This window comes from Dipodomys merriami, unplaced genomic scaffold, assembly GCF_024711535.1.
Source record: "Dipodomys merriami isolate MVZ:Mamm:240054 unplaced genomic scaffold, mDipMer1.0.p SCAF_2, whole genome shotgun sequence".
NCBI classification, from domain to species: Eukaryota; Metazoa; Chordata; class Mammalia; order Rodentia; family Heteromyidae; genus Dipodomys; species Dipodomys merriami.
In genome coordinates, this window is record NW_027203381.1 from 8040173 (window position 1) to 8061486 (window position 21314).

Consider the following 21314-nt stretch of genomic DNA (forward strand, 5'->3'; position numbering starts at 1 on the left):
GAAGTTTTGTTTGTTTTTTAAAAACCAGTAGAATAATAATGAACAATGCAATGAAAGCTATCACTGGTGCATTCTTTACAGCTCACCTGCTGCAGTTGCTCTCAGAGTACTACAAGACCAGGATATTTTCTGTTTCTATCTGCAGTGTAGGTGTACACCCCAGAGTGGGAGTCCAATGAGGAGCAGGTCAGTGTCCCACACCAGCAGAGATGAGGATGTAGGCCAATGTGTTAGTCGTTGCTCTTCAGCGGAACATTGATCCACCATTTTCTGATCTTATTTTCCTTAACAACATTCCTTAACTCCATCCTCCTTGGGCCCTCAAGAAGAAATTGCAATATAATCGTTTTATTTGCATAAGCATGGAGGAGGCAGGACCAGGGATTAAGGGGAAGGAAGAGCCTCTCCATTTACAATGAATTTGGTACTGTTTCCATGTTTTCCTCACATAGAGGTAGGCACCTCTCCTGGCTGAAAGCTAACTATTTGAAAGTTAACATGGAGTCCACTGCTAAGGGATACCTGGGAATTTCCCTTGGAAATAAGCCCTGTGGTCAGAAGTTCCATGAAGCCTGCTTGACTTGTATGCAGACTCAGTGATCCACGCATGAGCCCAGCGCTCTGCTTAGCCAAAAGCATCCCATGAGGCTCCAGATGGGACTGCTCTCCTGGACTGACAGGAGCTCAGCGGTCATTCCGGATGCTTCCCAATGCTTCCCTGCTCAGCAAGCCGACTTGCTCCAGTTCCTCCTATTGCATCAAACGCATCCATGTAGACACGATGCACAGGAAGTCATGTCATCTGCTTTAAAGTCACACAGGGGAAGTTTTGCTCATTTTTCTCCAAACTTTCTCTACATGATTAGAACCCTATTTACTGATACACTGCCCAGACCAAGAAGATGGGCTTGTACATTGTGTCAGGTTGCCTTTTGGAGACAGAAGAAAAAAAGAAGTAATCACATCTTATATTAAGACACAAGTATGATTTGTTGTTGTTAAGTATATCCTTCCTTAACTCTGTAGGTAATAATATGTAAGCAGGGCTACAGGAATAGAAATGAAATAAACATGCATTAGCAACAGGAAGGAGAATCATACTCTAGTATATTTGTATGTCATTGGACAGTTTATTAGGTGTTCAAAATATTTTAGAAATAGAGAAATGCTCTCCAGATACATCAGCTGCATTCTAATAGGTATTCAGAAGCAGAAAATAGATGGAATGGGGCAAGGAAAACTGGGTAGATAGCACTTGCCTTTGTCCATGTAGAGTATGATCATTGAGTGCCACTGACAGAGTGGCCTAAACAGACCCCATTTATTCTCACACTTCCTAAGCCTGGAAGCTAGAGAGCAGAGCGTGTCCGTGGTCGCGCTGTGGTGGGGGCCCTCCGCGGGCTCTCATTTCAACTTCACATTGCAGAGGAAGAAAGCTCTGTACTCTTCCTCTTCTTTATGAGTACTCCCTCCCCCATCGTGGGAGTTCTGCTCTCATTCCCTAATCTAACCTTTTACTCCCAAAGCCCCAATCGCATCGTAGGATGGATTATAATGTCAGCATACCAGGTTTTGAGGGAGACACAAGCATCGAGTCCTAGCAGTGGCTGAAAGTTTCCAAGAACAAAGGCAAGATAGAAATATCTGCTGAGATGATCAGGACAATGTATGAAAAAATTATCATTTGTCAGCAATGCTCTCAATGTGACAAAATACACAAAAAAGAATAAAAGGAAACTATTAAACTCACAACAAGCAAGAATTATGACATAAACTTCACCGTGCATAACTTTGAATGCCTGAAGGTATCAGAATTATGTGCACAAATGTTGGAAAGGGCTTTGATCCTAGAATTTGTCACTTAACCACAATAGTGAGAGTAAAAGATGGGCCGTTTAGAAAGATGGGTCATTTAGAACTCACTCAAAACCATCCATAAAGTCACTACTCACCCACTTTTCTGATAAGAACGTGGTACACATCTTTTTAAAGTAGCTAGGAGAATGCAATAAACAAAAGATCTCTAATTTTCAGGAATAAATGAAAGAAGCTTGACCAGTTACATATGCAGGATAATAATGATTATAGTAAATAAGAATTTATTGAATAGCATCTATACCAAGCACTTTGTAACAGCATAATATGCCTGGACTCATTCCCTCCTGAGTTCATATCAATCTTGGGGGGGGGGGGAAGGCTCACACTGAAAGAGGCCTGAAGAAAGCAGAAGAGTCACACATGGCACATGGTTAGACTGTTTGTAGGCCATTGACCTGGGATGCCATGCAGATATTTGAGATCATGAGAGTAGCTTCTTAGCTATCCCTTCTTGGTGGACCAACCAACATCTCAGACTTCCATTTCAGGGGGTGGAGCTAGGGATGCAATTCCAGGATCCAGTGTTAACTCCGCTTCCCACCTACTCAAAGGCAATCACCATTACTTGTGCCACGCGACCATCTTGCATTCCCTCCTGCTCTTGCAATCACCCCATCTGCTCTGCTCTGGACTTTCTGCTCCAGGGTCCTGACTTGAGTCATGGACCACTGAGTCTGGAATGCTGCACATGTTGGTTATCTGTAGTATCCTTCTGGTTACACACTTGTTCCCCAAAGTGCTTGGACCGGGACTGTTGGGAATTGCTGCACCTTGTGCTGCTATGAGAAAGCAGCTAGCTCCAATCCATTTCTTCATCTTTCCTTTTCATACAGAGCCATCCTATGTACAGTCAAAATTGCAGCTTTCTGCATGACTGAGATTATATCCTTTGGCTCATTTATCCTGTCTATATTTTCTAGGTTCCCACAAGTTAGTCATAATACTCAGTTTCTAGAAATCAAGGTGCTTTGGTTTAGATCTGACATGTCTCCTGAAGGCCCATGCATGAAAGGCTTGACCCTCAGTTTGATGCTTTCAGAGGGTGGTGGAAACCTTTAAGGGGTGGAGGTTCAAATCCTGGGCTTAGGCCCTTGGAGGGAATTATGGGTCATGGTCTCTTCCTGGCCATGAAGTATGCATCTTTTCTCTATTATGAACTTCTCAAGATGCCTCACCGTTGGCTCCAAAGCTGCAGAGCCTACCGACCATAGACTACAACCTTTAAATCTATGCACTAAAACAATCTACATTTTCAGTTGACTGAACTCAGGTATTTTGTTAGAGGAAGGGAGAGCTGACTAACAAACAAGGGATAATAGGTCTTTACTACACACCCTAGGCCAATAACTGAAAACAAATAGTTGAGGGTAAACACATTTATTTATTAAATATTTGGAATTCCATAGAAGATATAGATACATCTGTGTGACAAATAATGCTACAAATTCCCATAACATATGGACATTTATTATGGAAGATTATAAGAGATCACTTACTCATACTTCATTTATAAGCACAAATAAATACACTTCTACCTTTGTGTTCTATTATTGGAGCTGTCCCTTAGCTTTGGTTCAGGATTGGCACTCTATCATTTGAGCCTTAGCTTCACTTTTGGATTTTTTGCTAGTAACTTGGAGATCAGAGTCTCAGAAGATTTTCTTTTTTTTCTTTTTTCTTTTTCTTTTTTGGTCCTGTCATGGGGCTTGAACTCTGGGCTTGTGCACTGTCCCTCAGCTCTTCAGCTCAAGGCTAGCACTCTACCACCTGAGCCACAGCGTCACTTCCGGTTTTTTCTTTTTTGCTTATGTGGTGCTGAGGAATCGAACCCAGGGCCTCGAGCATGCAAGGCAAACACTCTACCACTGAGCCACCTTCCCAGCCCTCTCAGTGGACTTTCTTGCTCAGGCTGACTTCAAACTGCTCTCAGCCTCCTGAGTAGCTAGTTACAGGCATGAGCCAGTGGTCCCTGGCAGCTCAAGCAAATATATTTACTTAGATGGAAACTTAACAAATCACTTGCTTCTGTAATTTTTGTCACATTAAATAGTAAACAATAAGTAAAAAAATCAAACCACTGCTATATAAAATAATAAATAACACAATTAATGTTCATGCTATAAAATAAAGTTCTGCAAGGAAGAACTAAATGAATATCATCCTGTTTGAGCAGACCAAAAGACTAATAGAGCTATTGTGTTATGACTGAAAGCTGTGTAGTTATTGCTGAATTTGTAGTTAGCATAGAGAAGTTGTCCAAAAGAACAGAAATACGTTGAAAGTATTTCTAAACACTTGGCTCTTGAGATAGCAATTCTGAGACTACAAAACCTTGTGCAGAAAGGGGCTTTCAGTTTTAGGGTGAGGAGAATTTGCCCCAAAATAGAATGCTCTTTGTTGTGGTTTCACAGATAAGGAAGAGAAAGGGATGGTCTGCCACAAACTGTGGGCCTCCATGCCCAGTTCTCCCAGTCATAATAGCCCCGGTGCCTCCCGCTGCTTCAGTGCCCTCCTCATTCACATCCACAGAGGCTTGATGGAACACATCTGAAAGAAAGAGAGTGTTCTCCTCCGACATCCCTGAGAAATTGGCCCGGCCTTTGCTGAAGGCATCCTCCATGCCCATGCTTCTCAAAATGGATTTGAGTTCATAACGCTCTTCTAATTTGAACTGAGGTAGGTAGACTTCCACATCACCTTCAGCCATTGTGTCTCGGTTGATCCACTTGCTGAGTTTGTCATAATTTATCTCATTTTCCAGCTGCAAATTAAAACAATGAAACAAAAGAGCCAATGAGTTTGAGAAAGGAAGGAAAACAATCCTAAATTTCATTTCATTTTGCATGATTAAAAAATTTAATAGATTGGTCACGTTTTTGCAAGAAAGTAGTATGTATGACAAATGTTTAAGATTAAGGAGCAACATTTCATGGTACATCATTTGTTATTAACTGCTCCAAATAGCTCTGTGAGAAATTGTCAATCATTTCCTAAGGCATTAGATATTCATCTCATGAAAAGTCAATGGAATTCTAGAAGATTAAAACTATTGGATTTGTGAGCTGGGAAAGTGGCTCAGTGGTAGAGCGCTTGCCTTGCATGCATGAGGCCTTGGGTTCAGTTCCTCATCACCACATAAGCAGAAAAAGCCAGAAGTGGTGCTGTGACTCAAGTGGTAGAGCATTAGCCTTGAGCTAAAGAACTGAGGGACAGTCTCCAGGCCCAGAGTTCAGGCCCCACGACTGACAAAAACAAAATAAAACAAAAAACAACAACAAAAAAAAACTATTGGATTTGTACTGCCTTACCAACTCTAGACCAGTGGACGCATCTGCAATTTCGTCTGGAAGCAACAGGAACATGCTGACATCTCCAGTGTATGGGAGTTCCAGAACCTGAGTCTTGAGGTCCTCTATGTATCCAATGTTGAGCTTCTCCCGCAGGTGCATCATCTGCACAGGCACACTCTGAGTCTAAAAGTGTAGAAAGGCAAATATGAAAATTAATTCCAAGATGTCAAGCGATTTACAAGAGAATGAATTGACTTTCAATCTTGAAAAACATGTGTTCTCTAGAGTCAACGAATCACTCAAAATATTTGCATTTCCTTAGTGTGCGCATGCTAAATTTGTTTAAATTTTATATTCATTATCTAATAAGTTGTATCATCATATTATAACTACCACTAAAATATTTGCTCAATACCTGCTATGGGACCGAAACACTGGTAAACCTCATCGAATACTTAATAACAGCCTTTCAAATTATATATTAATTATGGTATCCTAGCTTTTCAGAGTGAATATGATATACAAAGGAGATGAGTAAGATAATAGCTGATAAGTAGTAGAGCCTATATTGAATCTAGACATACGTAATGATAAAAATCCATAGTCTTCACCTCTACTCATATCATCTCTTAGGCCATTACTGAGAAATAGTCAATAGCTTGAAAGAGTCAATACCCAACATGCATAATTTATAACTAGCAAGTCATATAGGAGACTCTGAGGGATGTCTCTTACTTTTCTGCCTTGTCTAAGGCCATAGATATCTATTAGAAAAATGATTTTTTTTATTTTCTCATACCGAGCTCACACGAAAAGGATAAAGCCCAGGTAGTTTCTTCTCAAATGGTGTTTTCCACTTTCCTTTGAAGTAGATAGCGTTCACCAGAACCATTTTGGTCTCTTCATCTACAGAACCCTTAGGTAACAGGTCTTGGATTTTGCCTAAAGAAAACACATGTATGTTTAGGCTTTGTAATCAAGAAGGTTCTGCTTTCTTGGTTCAAGCAGGCATCAAACTCAATATCTACATTTGCCAGATTGCAGAGACTAGTCTTTCAGTTCTATTTGGATTGGCACAAAACACCTGTAAAATTAGAATAGGTTCCTCAGAAGGCTTGTCAAATTCTAGAGAAAATCAAAACAAATTGCATTTAAATAATAAAGTCACTGTCACACTTGAAAGAGAGATGTTTTTACTTCCATGTATATTATATTGTTTGCTCAGTTTTTCAGTTGCCTGAATAATACTGAGTTCAGAAGGAAGTGAAAGTGTTTGTTAGCAGACATGACAACGGCATTTTCTGCATGTTACTTGGTCTTTCTATGGTCTGGTCTACACAGCTTACAGATCTGAAGAAATGAATAATGGATTTTCAAAACATTTATAAGTTATCATCAATGTAAACTAGGAAGAGTACAGGCACAATGGGTGAGAAAGGAAAAACTAGCCTGGATTGTTTTTAGAGTACAAGAAGAGACCTTCAAAACCAGTGGTGAAACAATCTGCAAAAACCAGGACAACACAGGAAAGGGAGCGAAGGACTTGGGTGTGTTTCTCAGAAACAATGGCTGTGAGGGTCCGCATTTCTGAAAAATGGTTTAAGCAAAAGTTTACTTTTAGTGAGCCTCCAATCTTTAATATCATAACCTCTAAGATGTATTTTATGTATCCTCAGAACTTCTGAACTAGAATGCAGAATCTCTGATAGTAGCATTTGCCATTTTTACTTCTGCTATGGGCACAATGCCCACTGCTGACTGAAGACAAAGCAGAGTGATTTCTATTAGAAATCCATCTCAGAGTTCAGAAAAATCCTACTGCGAAGAATTGCACTCAATTTACCAAAGTTCAACCACAGTTTGGTGGAAATAAATGGCTAATATCAGTAGTAATGATGATGGTAATTAATATCTGCCACATACCATGTGTTATTTGTTGACTAAATGAATGAACTCAATAGTAATGAGTAAATAATATATCTAATTTGAGTTCATGTAAAAAAAAGATAAAGGGAAACAGATGCCTATGAAAGATTAAAAAAGAACTTGGCAGCAGCATAATAGCCTTGAATGGTAAAAGAAAAGAAAGAGTTTAAGTAATTCCATTATCTTTCCCTCCTCCATCGCCAGTATTCTTATAGCTTACATCAATTATGCAACTCAAGGTCAAGCCTCTTTTCTCTTTGGTTTTATTTCCACACTGCTACTTCCTGTGTTTAATGGCTTCTACCTCTTTTTGTGTTTTGTACTATAATAATATCTAAGAATAGGAGTAATTAAGCGCTGAATGTCAATCTTCTATCTGTGGGCCTCATGTATTTTTCTACAAAGGTTAAGGAGAATGTGAAAATGAGTGGGGAATGGGTGAGATTGTTAAAAGGGATGGCGCTGATTAAGATGCATTGTATTCATAAATTGTTTTGTTAAATGAAATCTCCTCTGTACAACTACTCAAAGATCATTTTTTAAAAGGCACACTGTACTCACAGTCTGGCTTGTGGAACTGAAATCCTTCATGCAACTACTTAAAAAAAATAATTTTTTAAATACTTAAAAAATTGTCCTGTTAAATGAGTGAAAGGAACTCTCAACCAGATAGCTCTTTTAAAGGGATGAGAACTGATTTCAAGGACCGTTAAAGATGCATCATGGTTCTCTAAGTAAAATGAAATCATCCCTTGATTTTACCTTTGGTTTGAGTCTTGACCCAGGAATTAATCTTTTGTCTTGCTTCTTCTGCACATTCTTGGAAGTCTACCGCCTGGGGTTCAGTGGAGTAATATTTCTTACAGAGTTCCACGTATTCCTTTAAAGTAAGAAAACGCCAAATGTTACCTAGAACATATATGGAACAGGACAGTGGGGATGGTAGATTACAGGCTTCCAGTCCTGGCTAAGTGGCAGGAGGTAGAGGTTGGACAGAAGTTGTCTGTGTGGGGGCTGGGGGAGGAAGTATGGCAGATTATCAGTTCTCAGTTATCTCCCTTCCCACCATGTTTGCCCCAACTCCCACTGCCAGTTCTTGCGTTGTCTGCATTCTAGATGCTGAGTGACAATGCAAAGACATTTTCTATGGAGAAGGGTGGCTGTGGGAGCATGACTTATTACTCTGTATATGGGACATCTGTGACAGGTAGGGGAGAAACGGACAGCGGGACCGTGGCCATAGAAGGCTAGCCTCAGGGAGCCTGAGTCGAAGTTTGACTCTGCTGCATGAATTTGTGTTTGGCAGGTGATCTGGCCATCCCTCCCCCTCCCCCTTTCCACAGAGAGGCTTCCCTTACTTCTTTGAATCTCGAAGACTTTTCTCCAAACAGCTTATTAGCACTTTCCAAAACATAATCGCCGCTGCATGTGTTGATGGCGGAGCTGAGCGCTTGGAAGGAGGAATGCACTTTGTCTCTTGCTTGTGCCTGAATCCGGAAAAAAGAATTCCCTTTCTATAACAAAAGACTGCTAAACAAGACATTCCCTGAGCAACAAGAACTTGCCCCTAACACGACTGTAAGATGTCCTTGCCCATCTCTATACATACCTAACTAGTTGTGCAGATGTGCTAAACTGATGATGAAAATCACTTCATGATGTACAGATATCTTCAATCACGTGGTACACATCAAAAATAGAGTTTCATTTGTCAGTGATGACATTCTCATTAAACTAGGAGAAATATTACCTAACCACATTCATAGGCTTCCAGAACAGCCTATGTTCCAAAGCAGGCAATATAGTGGAAAAGCCAGGCTTTAGTGAATGGGAACTCCAAGACTCAGCCAGGCACCGTGCGCACTGTGAGAGATGGGCTCAGTCTGGTGCCCTGGGCTGAAGTAGAGGACAGAGCCCTCCAGGCTCAGAGGATACGTGGCAGAAGCACCCACTTCCACTGTCCCATGATTCACCGGGTGATGTGTGGGTGGGGAATTACTGTGTCCAGGAAGGAAATTAAGGGCCACATCTCATAATAATCATGGGCTATGATTAACTTGTGTGGAAGTGAGTTAGGAATAGAAGCACGTCTGGATTTATCCAGCTGTTACTACGTAGATGTGTGGCTGATAGTTAAGGGAATATATGCTTGGGATAGATGATGTCTGACTGACTGATGATTGATTGATTGATTGATTTGAGGCCCTATGACTTCTGATATAGTCAGGAGGTCTGACCTTCAACATTCCTCAATTCCTCACCATCCTCTTTAGATGGTTTCATTCATACATGTGAATTCTAATATTCTCTGCTGCTATAGCACAGGATCATTTAATAACGCATTACATCTATTTCTGATGACAGAGACACGTGATCGAATTTATGAAAAGATTCAGCTAAAAACTAAAGTCTGGGCTCTGTCTGGCTCTGCTTTGCTATCCGCTGACCATATGATGTTTGCTTCATGGCTTCAATCTCAATTTTCTTTGCTTTTCTGTGGGGAAATTCTTCCAATGGGAGAAATCATGCTGCATGGCTTCCTGGTCTAACACTCTGATTTTTTGAAGAAAAAAAAGAAGATTCCAGGAATAATATAAGAACAAATGAGCCCAGTACCTGTAAAATAGCATCCGGATAAGTTCCCTTCTGTATCTGTTGCATGAAGTCACAACCAGTGAAGTTTTCTGGCGTTCTGGGGGTGACATCATAGCCAGCCACTTTGTTAAACTGAAGCACCTATAATCAGAATCAGAGAATGGTGACCCCGAACCACTTTACTTAAAACTAGGGGCTAAGAGGTAGCTCTGGATGGGCCTGTGTCTGGTTCCCCGCCTCATATGCATGGAGAATAACACAAGTTACTCTTCCTATATGATATGGAATTGTCAACCAATCTAAACTTCCCTTATAGAAATCCACATGAGGTATTCATTGCATTCTCTACAGATTGACACCATCTGCTTCTTTTTAATTCTTTTTATTTATGTTATCTTCCATTGTACGAAAGAATTGCCATTGAACAAAGCAGTTTATGAATGCAGTACATATTGATCAAGGTCACCCCTTTCAACATTATCATATCTGTTTCTCTCTTTGTTTTCTTCCCTCCCTCCCTCCCTCCCTCCTTCCCTCTCTTCCTTCCTTCCACGTATCTCCATCTATCCCCACAAGATAGTCCACTCTACTCCTAATTTTCTCAACAGCAAAGTGAGTTTATCAATCACATCATTGACATCAGAGTATATTGTATTATGTGAATAAATCTGAGAAGTTTTTATTTAAAAGGCCCATGTCACTGATATTTACTGACTATTATTATAGCCAGTGCTACTGGGTGTTGTAAGCATTAGTTCCAGCCTTAAAACTTTTAAGTTTTACATCTTCATTCCCATTTTATATACAGCAAAACTGAGAATTAGAAAGGCTCAATGTCTCACACATTTAGGAAGCAGCAAAATCATGACAGATACTGACAGGTTTTTCTTCTAAGGCAAGAAACATCTGTTTCTTCTTGTTTTGTTAAGCACAGAGGTCATTTAATTCTAAAATCTGCTTATGCCACAGAGTTATAAGAATATTCAAAATCTTTGCATAACCTCAAGTTCTCTCAGTATTTTTCACAAATAGAAAAGCTACCTCTGTCCAGAGTGACCAATGAATTCAATTTTTTAAAGTCTATTTAAACAACCTAAAACACCCCCATTGAGCACTTGTCCTTAAATATATTGTCTCTGATTCTTTATATTTAAAAACTTTAAACCTTGATGTTTTCTAAGGTAATCAACACAGCTTGCCATCATGGTTTTTTTCAAGGGAGAAAATGTAAAGGGAAGGAGTGTTTCAAAACACTGCTAGTATCAGAGTTGAGCAAGGGGGTTTGTTGTAAGCCTCAGTGTTTAAACGGCCACAAATACAGAAGGTGATCTGTCATTCCCTTGTCCTCCTGCAGGGAGATTGGCCAATGTTCTCCCTGTGAAATTTCCTACTTCAAAGGAGGCCCACCTGAAATGGGTCACAGTGTTCTGGACAAGGATGTATTTATACTCAGACACAATTCTCATGGGAAACCAGAAATCAGCCACGGGCATTTTGGTGTGACCAAAATCACTGTGCATTTCGTCTTAATGTTTTATGCTTGTGACTGCAAAGGAATCTTAATTATAGATGTCCCCACGAGAATGTTAAATGTGCTGAGTGCATCCCCTGGGTATACAGAATTGCACAACTGAAGCAGTTCAGCAGTCTGAGAAAGGATCCACTCAGCCAGGAGGACAGGCAGAGGCCTTGGCACAGATGTCTCAGACAATGCTTTTCCACACCCCTTCCACCCTGACCTTGAAGACTGGCCATACATAATACAAGGCCCCATTGTGTGGACATGACTGACCTGATGGTCTGGGTAGTGCCTTCCAGGGTGTTTCTGGGAGTGGACTGGCCACAGCCAGCTTACCATAGTGCACAGGTGGATGGGAAGAACCTGAGATAGCAGTTCCAGATCAAGGTGTTTAAATCACGCTGCCAATATTCACATCTGTCCATTGATTTTTTTTTTTGCAAAACCAAGTAGTGTAAAGTGTGAAAAACACTCAATGTAAAAAGTATGAACATTGGCCAGGTATGATCGCTCATGCCTATAATCTTAGTTCTTTGGGAGGATTCATTCAAGGTCAGATTGGGGAAAATGCCCATGAGACCTATCTCAACTAATAAAAACTGGCATGGTGGTACACATCATTCCAGCTATGCAGGAAGCCTAAATAGGAGGATTATAGTCTAAGCCAGCCAGGGGAAAACAACAGACCACATTTGAATAAATAATGCAAAAAAGTTCAGGGCACAACTCAAGAGCTTCTCTAGCAAGTAAAAGGCTAAGAGTTCAAGCCGCAGTCTCATCCTTATCCCCACAAATAAAAGTATGAACATGATATTATTATCATCTATTCAGTAGTGGGAGTTTTTGTTTTTAGTTTCTTACTGCGTGTCTTGGGCTGACCTCAAAGTTTCCATCTTCCTGCCTCAGCCTTCAAAGTGTGATACTTTTTTTTAAAAGTATCATGATTCTCACATTAGTAGAATAATCAGCTCAGACAGGGCTTCTACTCTCTACCACTGAGATGTTCATTGGTTTATAGATTTAAGTCTCAGGAACTGATGTTGTGAGGGCTGGTGCATCATCAGCACTGTGTGATAGCTAGTTCCTTAGAGTCAGGATGACCTGAGCACTAGACACGAGCAATTCCCTAACAGGAATCCCTCCGTCCTACCAGGCTTTAACGATGAGAGCTTACCTGTGCCATCTGTTCCTCAGTATTTCCCTTGGAACCCAGGTAGACCATGGCCATGGTGGATGAAATGCTCCACGGGGAGAAGAAGAGATTCTGGGTGGGGCTTGTCTTCAGCAGATGCTTGAAGAAATTGAGGGCGAAGATGGTGTTTGCTACGTAAAGATCTTCCATGGTCTCAATCTAGAAGGAACAAAGAGGAAGGGAAAACAGCTGTAAAAGATAGGATCACTTTTGGGGGGGATCCGTAGAATGATAGAGGCTGTCCCCCGTGGAGACCCAGAGGTCCTTCCCTGTTCTTCCTCCACGGGAGACAAAGAGCTTCGAGATCATTACCACGCCACCACCATGCTCATGCTGGGCGCAGGACGCTCCTGACACCCTCTTGCAATTCCCAAGGCCATGTGTCTCTATTGTTCACCCAGGCCCTCTAAATTTCATAGCCAGTCTGAGGCAGAGTGAACAGTCATATAATGGGTAGGGACACCTCCTGGTGCTTCATGCAAGAACATGGACAATACCAACAATAGACAACGGTTACTGACTTCCTACGATCTAACAAGAATGTTTCCACACACTTTTCTTGAACTAATCATTTCATCCTTGCTTAAAGGCTGACAAGGAAGTGTTACTGTTTACAAAGTGTTTACAAAGGAACAAACTGAATGGCCACCGTCAATCAACTGCAAAGCGCAGGATTGGGAGCTGGAATCAAGTAAGCTACCTCTAACCCCAACTGTCACATCTTTGCTACACCCATGGGCACACACATACTCTTTCCTTCCCTCTTTCCTGCTCCTCTCTCCTTCTCTCCCTCTATCTCTTCCTTTCTGTCTTCCTCTCTCCCACTCTCACACAAATGTACGTCAAACACACCTATGTTCTTCTTGGCTTCTATGGAGATAATCAATCTGCTTTCTAGTAGTGGTTAGACTTGTGTTTAAGGGTCGCTCTTTACCAAGCTACTGTGTGCACACACCCTACTTACCACAGTCTTGCTACAAAAGAACTTCTTACACAGGGAGTTATTTCTTGGGGCCCCATTTTTGTCACCCCCACTCACCAGCGGAAAGTCAGCATCAGGAAGGAGTGCAGGGACAGGAACAGGTAGATGAAAAAGGACACACATGCACTCAACTTACCACCTGTGACCTAGGACTGTGTAACTAGACGCTTGGACAAACCCAAGTGAGCATATGTATGTGCATGTGTGTGTGTGTGTGAGAGAGAGAGAGAGACAGAGAGACAGAGAGAGAGAGCACACACATGTGACTGGCAAATTATCCTATTTTTAATTGTATGTATTTCTTTTATCATCACAGTTTAAAACATACCTTACAATTACCAACACGCCTAAATAGACCAACCCACCCTGATAGGCATCATCTGTTTAGAGAGATCACACAGCAGCAGTGGCTTCTAAGAACAGCCGGGGAGAGCTGGGCCCCATGGGAGGAGGCTTGCCGGCAGCGATCAGCTTCACTGTCTCCAGCTTTGGTCCTACCTGGCTGCGGGGATGGGGGCGGGGGGCAGCTCCCCAACAAGGAGCAGCCATCACGTGTCACTCATCCAGGAGCACCCCTCAGGAAGCCTGGATTGATTAATAAGCTTTGCATTGTTCATGAAAGTGATCAGAATTTGCACGGAAATTTGTCATTTGAAATAGAATCCAAATTGTATTGTATCGAGACAAAAGTAGTAACTCTGTCCCTGACATTCTAGCCCTTTCCCCTTGTCTGTTCATTTTCATCTTGGTGGCAGCCACAGGAGGGTAAGTATGGTTATCTGTCTGATAGGTTACATCCAAAAGTTCCTAGAAGTTAAGGAACCTGTATAAAGACGCACTGCTCATATACAATTGGACAGGGATTCATAGCCAGGTCTGCTACAGGAAACCCTCTGTCTCTCCCCTGTGTCACTTTTGATGCATAACTTCACTATGATGTGCAAGACTCTTGATGCAAGTGATAGCTTGAGAAACGCTAGAAAGAGGAAATAAAATGAGGAAATGGTGGCTCCACTGCTCCTAGAAAGTTTACTAAATTAAAACAAAACACGTTTCCTCTTGTTTCATCACAGAAGCTAGATTAATGTGGACAGTTCCAAAAAATTGGTTTTTTTTCCCTACTGACTTTATAATTAATCAGGATTATTCAATGAACTTTCTAAATAAATTACCTCCGCACTTTCTGGAGACAGACTGATTAAAAATATGCACAAAATATTTTTATTTCCATCTGAAAATCAAACAAGATAGCAGAGCTAGAAAAGGAAACTTCAACTCCTTTTTCTAGATCTTTTATCACAAGTTACATAGTCCGTCCATGACTTTGACTTAAACAAGATTTACATGTCCAGACAAAATCTGAAAAAGGACTCTTAATACTTAGAACTTAGGGATGTTTGATGAAGAACAAAAAGTTCATAAAATCAGAGGAACATTGTCCCCAAAACATTTCCTTCTTAAAAAAAAAAAATCTATGGCTGGAAAGACAGCTCCCTAGTAGAGACCTTGCCTACCCTGTGTAAGGCCTTGAGTTCAGATCTGTAGCATTGTACTAAAAAAAGGTAATAAAACCTATTCTACCTTTTAAATGAAGCGCAATTAATGGCATTTCACATAAATGATATTTAAGATCTATAATGTCATTGCCTAATGACTTCAGGCTACTTTTTTGTTTAATTTGCATAATTACTTGCCTCAATAAAGTTTAGGAATTCCTGTTACACTACGGACAGAGATGTAGCTTGTACAGATACTGCCTTTCAGAACCCAGGCCAGATCCCAGGTTTCTGATCTCAACTCTAGTGCTTTTCCTGCCAGCTTTTCAAATCATGTCTAGAAGTTTGTAGCATTCAAAATGAAGGATGTAATATATATATATATATATATATATATATGCAATATATAATATAGTGTATAATATATATGTATGCATATGATTCCCTGACACTCAGACAAGCCTTGTGTTTGCATGTCTTCAGAGACAATACAAATATGAAGTCATGGAGTGACATCAGGAACTCAGCCTTCGGAAGCAGGCTCATTGTTAAGTTTCCTAATAGTATAATAAGCCATACAGCTGCATTTACTTCCGAATAGTATGTCTCCATTATTATTTAGTGTTATCATTGGGATGAGTGAAGGGCTGGGCTCCAGATGGCTCTGTTGTTTCCTGCCAGGCAAATTGGCAAATGCACCACTGAAACTTGGCAGAGGTAATGAATTTGGGAGGTGCCAACAGGTACATTCCATACACCCTCTCTTCATTGGCCAGGGATCTTAGCTTGGAATTCTCTCTAGCATTCAGAACAAGGTTTTGAGGGACTATTGTAATGGAATTGTGTTGAAACTGACCACAAAAATCAGTAAAAACTAAGATCAAACAATAATTACAAGGACCACTCCCATCAGTAATGACATTTCCCTCCCCAAATAGTTGATTTTCATAATAAATTGCTACCAACTTCTGAGGTAGTAAAATAAGTATTTAGTTGACCTGTCAATAAGTTAACTGATTTTTCTGTGTCAAGAAATTGGACCATTCTTGAATTAGATTCAGTAAATATATTCTCATATTGGATTGACTTAGCTCAAATGGTTACTTAAGTCTCATATCTCATGACTCTTAGTTTTAGATAAAAACGGAATCTCTTTCTCTTTGACTTATATATAAAATTGCTTAAGGGAAAACACTTTATGTAATAATTTCTATAAAATTCAGTGTCCAAAACAATCGCTGCTCTACAGTATACTTGCTCAAATATATTCAATTACAGTAACATCACGACTTGAATGAATATACCCTTTTGGTATATTCATTCATACCCTTTGGTATATTCATATTGGCTCCTGATACTCGAAACTCAAATCTTATTTTACATTCACCTCAAATATAAAACTAAAATAGATCAAGTCAAACAATCAAAGAATGAAGCAGCACCATAATTTGCACTCACCCTCTACAAACATCCCACAGCTGGATTTTTAATACATTAATAATATCTGTAGGAAGGAAGACAAGAAAAGAAACCATGTAGCCCACAGAGATGGCCATGAAAATTGCTGAAATACCTGAGTCTCTGAGCTGTGTCTGACAGGAAGTGCTCTTCACAGAGTTGTCCCAGCCTCGACATCGTAATGACTGGGTTTATAAAGCTCTGCCCCTCCCACACAACCTCCTTTTTTTTTTTCCTTCTTCTTACTTTGTATACTTTGGGTGATTCAACTTTTTACTCAGAAAGGCATCATTAGAGAAGAAACTCTTGTTCATAACAGGCACAGTTTAAGAAACTTGAGAGGATGACATCATTGAGAGGTTTAAGAATTTAGAAATATCTGAAAGGAGTCTATCAGAATTGGCTAAGAGTAATAGGAGGAGGGTCAATAGAGTCAAAGTATATTATATCCTGTATGAAAGTAACATCACGTCCCCACACATACACATGGTACAATTAATAGGAGCTAGTAAAACAAAAGTATGGAAATGTAAACAAAAAAAGTGCTTCTCCTCACCACCACCACCCTTCAATACTTTTTCTTCTCCACTTGGGCTCAAAGATAATATTAAATTCTTCTAACATCGAACATCTACATTTTCCTTACTCTACAATAGAGAGAGATAATGTGATGCTTTTTCTTTTGAGGGTAAGCAGAACCAAGCAGCCTTTCAGACAACTTTTCTCCTTCCCCGAAATTCTCTATTCCGAACGATTCTGTTTTCTCAGGATATAATATCTTACATCAGTCTGCTTCCACCATCTCCTCCTCTCATGAGCCCCACCCAAAAGACTTTTCCTTGCCCTCGTTTGCAACATAGAGCACGTCCTACTTTAAATAGTGTAACCTGTAATTCAAGCTGAGTTATAATTTCAGGCAAATCACACATGGAGATTGTAAAGTAGGAATTATTTTTAAACCTGTCTGAGAAAAATCACCACTTTTAGATACAGCAAATAAAAACAGAAATAAGACACTATTGATGCATCACTAAATATCATCATGAATCTTAAAAGGTTGATATTGTTAGAGCGCCTCAGAAAGCTTTCTATCAGCTTCTAATCTCTTGACTTTCATGTCTAGGAGATTCAATGGACAGGAATGAGGAGAAAGGAGGGCCATGATTCCCAGCTCCCCTGTTACTGGAGAGGTGGGATGTCAATCGCAAGTGTCAGTAAAGCCAAAATGAGTTTTGTTTGTTTGTTTTGTTTGTGTTTTAGAGACACAGTCCAACTATGTAGTCCAGGATAGCCTTGAACTGGAGGTCCTCCAGCCGGAGTCTCTGGAGTGCTGGGATTGCAGGTGTGAACTACCACACACAGCTTCATACATGAGCTTCTCAGCAGGGCTGTGAACCAGAGCTGCAGGCTTAACCTTACCTTGTCTTGCTGATTGTGTCTCTGGTTACAAGCAAATAGGGTGACTTAAACTCTGATTGAATTATTAGAGGAATAAGGAGCTGGCATGTTCTTCAGAATCTGTCTGGCAGTCCCAAACCAAGTTTATTTTTTCAATCGCTGGAAATTTAACTCACATCAATAAAAAGAACTGAAAACAGACACCAATTCCTTAGATAATGGTTCCAGTACAGAAAAGGAAACCGTGTAGGCACACAGACTCTTTCCCCCATTTCGTAATACGTCATTCCTCAGTTCTCTCCAGTGCTCAGTGCGTGTTCTTGCTCTGTTGGCTCTCTCCTTTCTAATCACAGTCCCTGCCCAGCCCCCTCTGACGTGTCTATGCGACCACTCTAGAGGTTTGTGCGGCCATTCTTCAGCCACACATTGTGAGTACAACAATTTCTTGTAGATAAGAAATAGATCTAGAACTTGAGGCAACTTTTATTCCAGTCACTCATCATACTCTTTTCTTCCACTCAAGTTATTCTTCTCATGGGAGATAGTAAGATGAAAGATGTTATTCTTCTGCCCACTGGACCAAATCTGGGAGGTTTTATTTACATCTCAGCTTCCAGAGCCTTCCATAACCCTCAGTGAACCATAGGTGGAAAGGCAGCTCTTCACATGCAGGTGTAATTCATTCTCGCTGCTTTGTCACAGTTAGGCTCTTATCTGTAAGTATTTAATACACTCTGGAAAGAAGAATGCTAAGTAACATGTGGATTGTTGGTTTGTGCGCTTGTTGTTGTTGTTGTCTTGGTAAATTGAATACGAAGCTAAAAAGTTATAAAGAAGCCCACTGGTGTGGCAAGTGAGCTTGTGGGTTCTGAAAGACTTGGGAGGATCTGGTTTTGACCCACATTTTGTCCTTGATTGGCTGTCTAATCTTGCGTATACTTCTCTGCCTCTGTTAGCTTTAATTGGATAATAATACTACATAGTTAGCATTGTTGATTACTGAATAAAAACCATCTCCTTCTGAAACACATCCTCCTTGTGACTCCTGGATCCCAGCAGGGAAGGTGGATACATAATATCATATCTGGACCAGGAATTGCGGGAACATGTTGTGGAATGTTTGAGGAATAGCTCCCTTCCCGATCAGAAGGGAGCATGGAAGGAAGACCTCCACACCCCACACCGTCCTCTTCTACATCTTGTTGAGCCAAACAAGTTGTACAAACCCACAATACCAGAAGATTCTGCAGCCGTGTTCAAATCCATGGAGGATGACTCAAAATTTTGTAGATGCCAAATCAGAACTATGACATGGAGAGGCTCCCAGCTGATGCCTGAAGCTTCTGACCTCTAGTTTTTGTTTGTTTGCCTTTATCATTTGTATAGGAGATAAAAGTATAATAAGTCTATACTGTGAAGCATTGTTAGGCACTTTGTATGCTCTGAAATTTACAGCAAAGAGAATTCTTAAATAACATGAGGTTTCACGAGGAATGGATGAAATGCTACCTATACCCAGCCTTTGCTCTGTCCTTCCTATGGTAAATGTTGCACAGAGAGGCTGGCCCTCCGTGGTCATGTTTGTGAGTTGCCATCTTGCCTCAGTTACAACAATCTCACATACATCAAAGCAAGACTTCCACACAGCAAACCACTAGAGAAGAAATGCTCCACACAAGGCTCTTTACCATTACATCTAATTGCTCTAAAAGAACCTGAATGGTTCACAAAGAACCTGAAACCCCACATTGCTCATTCTGGAACATATCACTTCTATGCAAGCTGAGAACCTCAAACCAGAAAGTCGCCAATCCTTTCTTTCCTTTTGAAATAATCAAAAGTGAGGAAAGGATATAAAATTCTATATGTGGTAGGACTCCATCTGGGCAAATAAAATATGTACAGAAATACGACATGAGAGAAATATATCAAGAGGTAAATCTCTCTCTCTGGGTGGTGGCTCTAACTATTTGTCATTGGTTGTCATACTTTAATACGTTTCTACATGTTTCCAGAGAGAGAGGCATTTTTTCAAAATCAGAAATAGCTATCAATGCATCTATTTTCAGTGTGTTTACTCTTCCCTTCTTACACTACCAAGCCTGAAGGAGAAATATTCAAAAGAAGAAAACAACTTTTACGATTGAAGTGCTAATATTTTAATTTGGAAAGTTGTGTGCTCTGTACTCCACCTTGGAAATGCTTCTCTAATGGTAATTGAATGGAGGCATAGAGTGTCTCCCCACCCCTGCAAAGTGATGGCCCTGAGGTCCTAGGTCATGCTGGTCTTCTCCAGTAGCTACTATAGCCCCGTGGTTCATGGGAGGTGCTCATGAAGTGTAGGTTGCTGACTGACTTAATACTGTCCAGCAATGCATTCATGTTCTCCCCACTCGGAACGGGCAGCCATAATTGACATTTCACCATGAGTTGCTGACACGTGGGAAAACACAATTAGGAAAATGCATCACCTTAGATGGGCAGAAGTGTCACTGAAACAATCCAAAACAAACTACCAGAAAGGCAGCACCTAAAATTCCCATGAAATAACCTTACCTTATTGAGGAGTTGCAATTAGACACACCACTAATTTATAATTATAAAGATGATTTGTAGTCATTAGTCATAGGATTTAGATAGAAATTTAAGCAGTTGTGAGTAGCAGTGTTGTGAACTTAGTGGTCATCTTAGGGAAACCACCCTCCATAAGCCTTAAAAAAAAATAATAGCAGATCAAATAATTTACTCCTAATAGCAATAAATAGCATGTCAGTAGCTCTAAGGGAAACATGAGATATAGCTAATGCAGGGAAATTTTAGTGGGTGGTGGTTAGGTAGAGAGTTTCAGGGTGTGTGCAGAGAATACAGCAAAAGAATAAGAAGGTTTCAAACAGTAATGAGCCTGTGCCACAGACAGAAAGGTCCCAAAATCCAGGGTAACAGGAAACAAACCTTGTGTATTTTAAGACATAGCCCTAGGCCAGCCATGTGTATGAGAAAGTTTGCAAGAGAAAGGAGATTTGCTAGGGGAGTGTAACACCTTTGGCAAAGGAGTATTTATCTTGTTACTAAGTGATAAACCCAACACAGAAGTGTTGGCTAGTAAGCTGTGAGAACAGATCGCTTATTCTATGATTCAGCTTCTTGAGAAAGCCATTGAAGATCCTTAGGCCTGTCATGCCCAAACCATGCAAGGTGAGAACATGTGCAGAGCAACCTGTGATGTGCTGTGACTCACTCACCACATCCATCAGGTGAAACTCAATGCACACAACAAAATAGGGCCTTATGGAGGATCTAATAATATAGGGGTTAGCTCATAGAGTCTTACCTACATTTGCCATCAAATCCCTATTATTCTTGTGAATTAGTATGGATCAATGGATAATTGATATTAACTGAGTTTTATTTATTTTGATTTGGTTGCATTGGGTCTCATGTTTGCCACCAATTGTCCTGGGCTAATCTCCTATTTAGACCTCTTGCCATAGCTTGGATGACAGGCACAACTATCAAAACCAGATTTTTCTGATAGGATGGGGAATTGTGAACATGCTTCCCAGGATGACCAACTAGCACA

The 21314-nt window shown here is 40.5% G+C and overlaps 1 protein-coding gene across 1 annotated transcript; it reads right to left on the minus strand.

Moving 5' to 3' along the window:
• Window positions 1-4234: 4234 nt before the first annotated feature.
• Window positions 4235-12550, minus strand: Serpinb2 (serpin family B member 2). Its single transcript, XM_070028614.1, has 7 exons — window positions 12383-12550; window positions 9711-9830; window positions 8453-8581; window positions 7857-7974; window positions 5968-6110; window positions 5187-5351; window positions 4235-4639 (listed from the first exon to the last, which is right to left on the minus strand). The coding sequence occupies exons 1-7, from the start codon at window positions 12548-12550 to the stop codon at window positions 4235-4237; spliced, it is 1248 nt and encodes a 415-aa protein (XP_069884715.1).
• Window positions 12551-21314: the final 8764 nt, after the last annotated feature.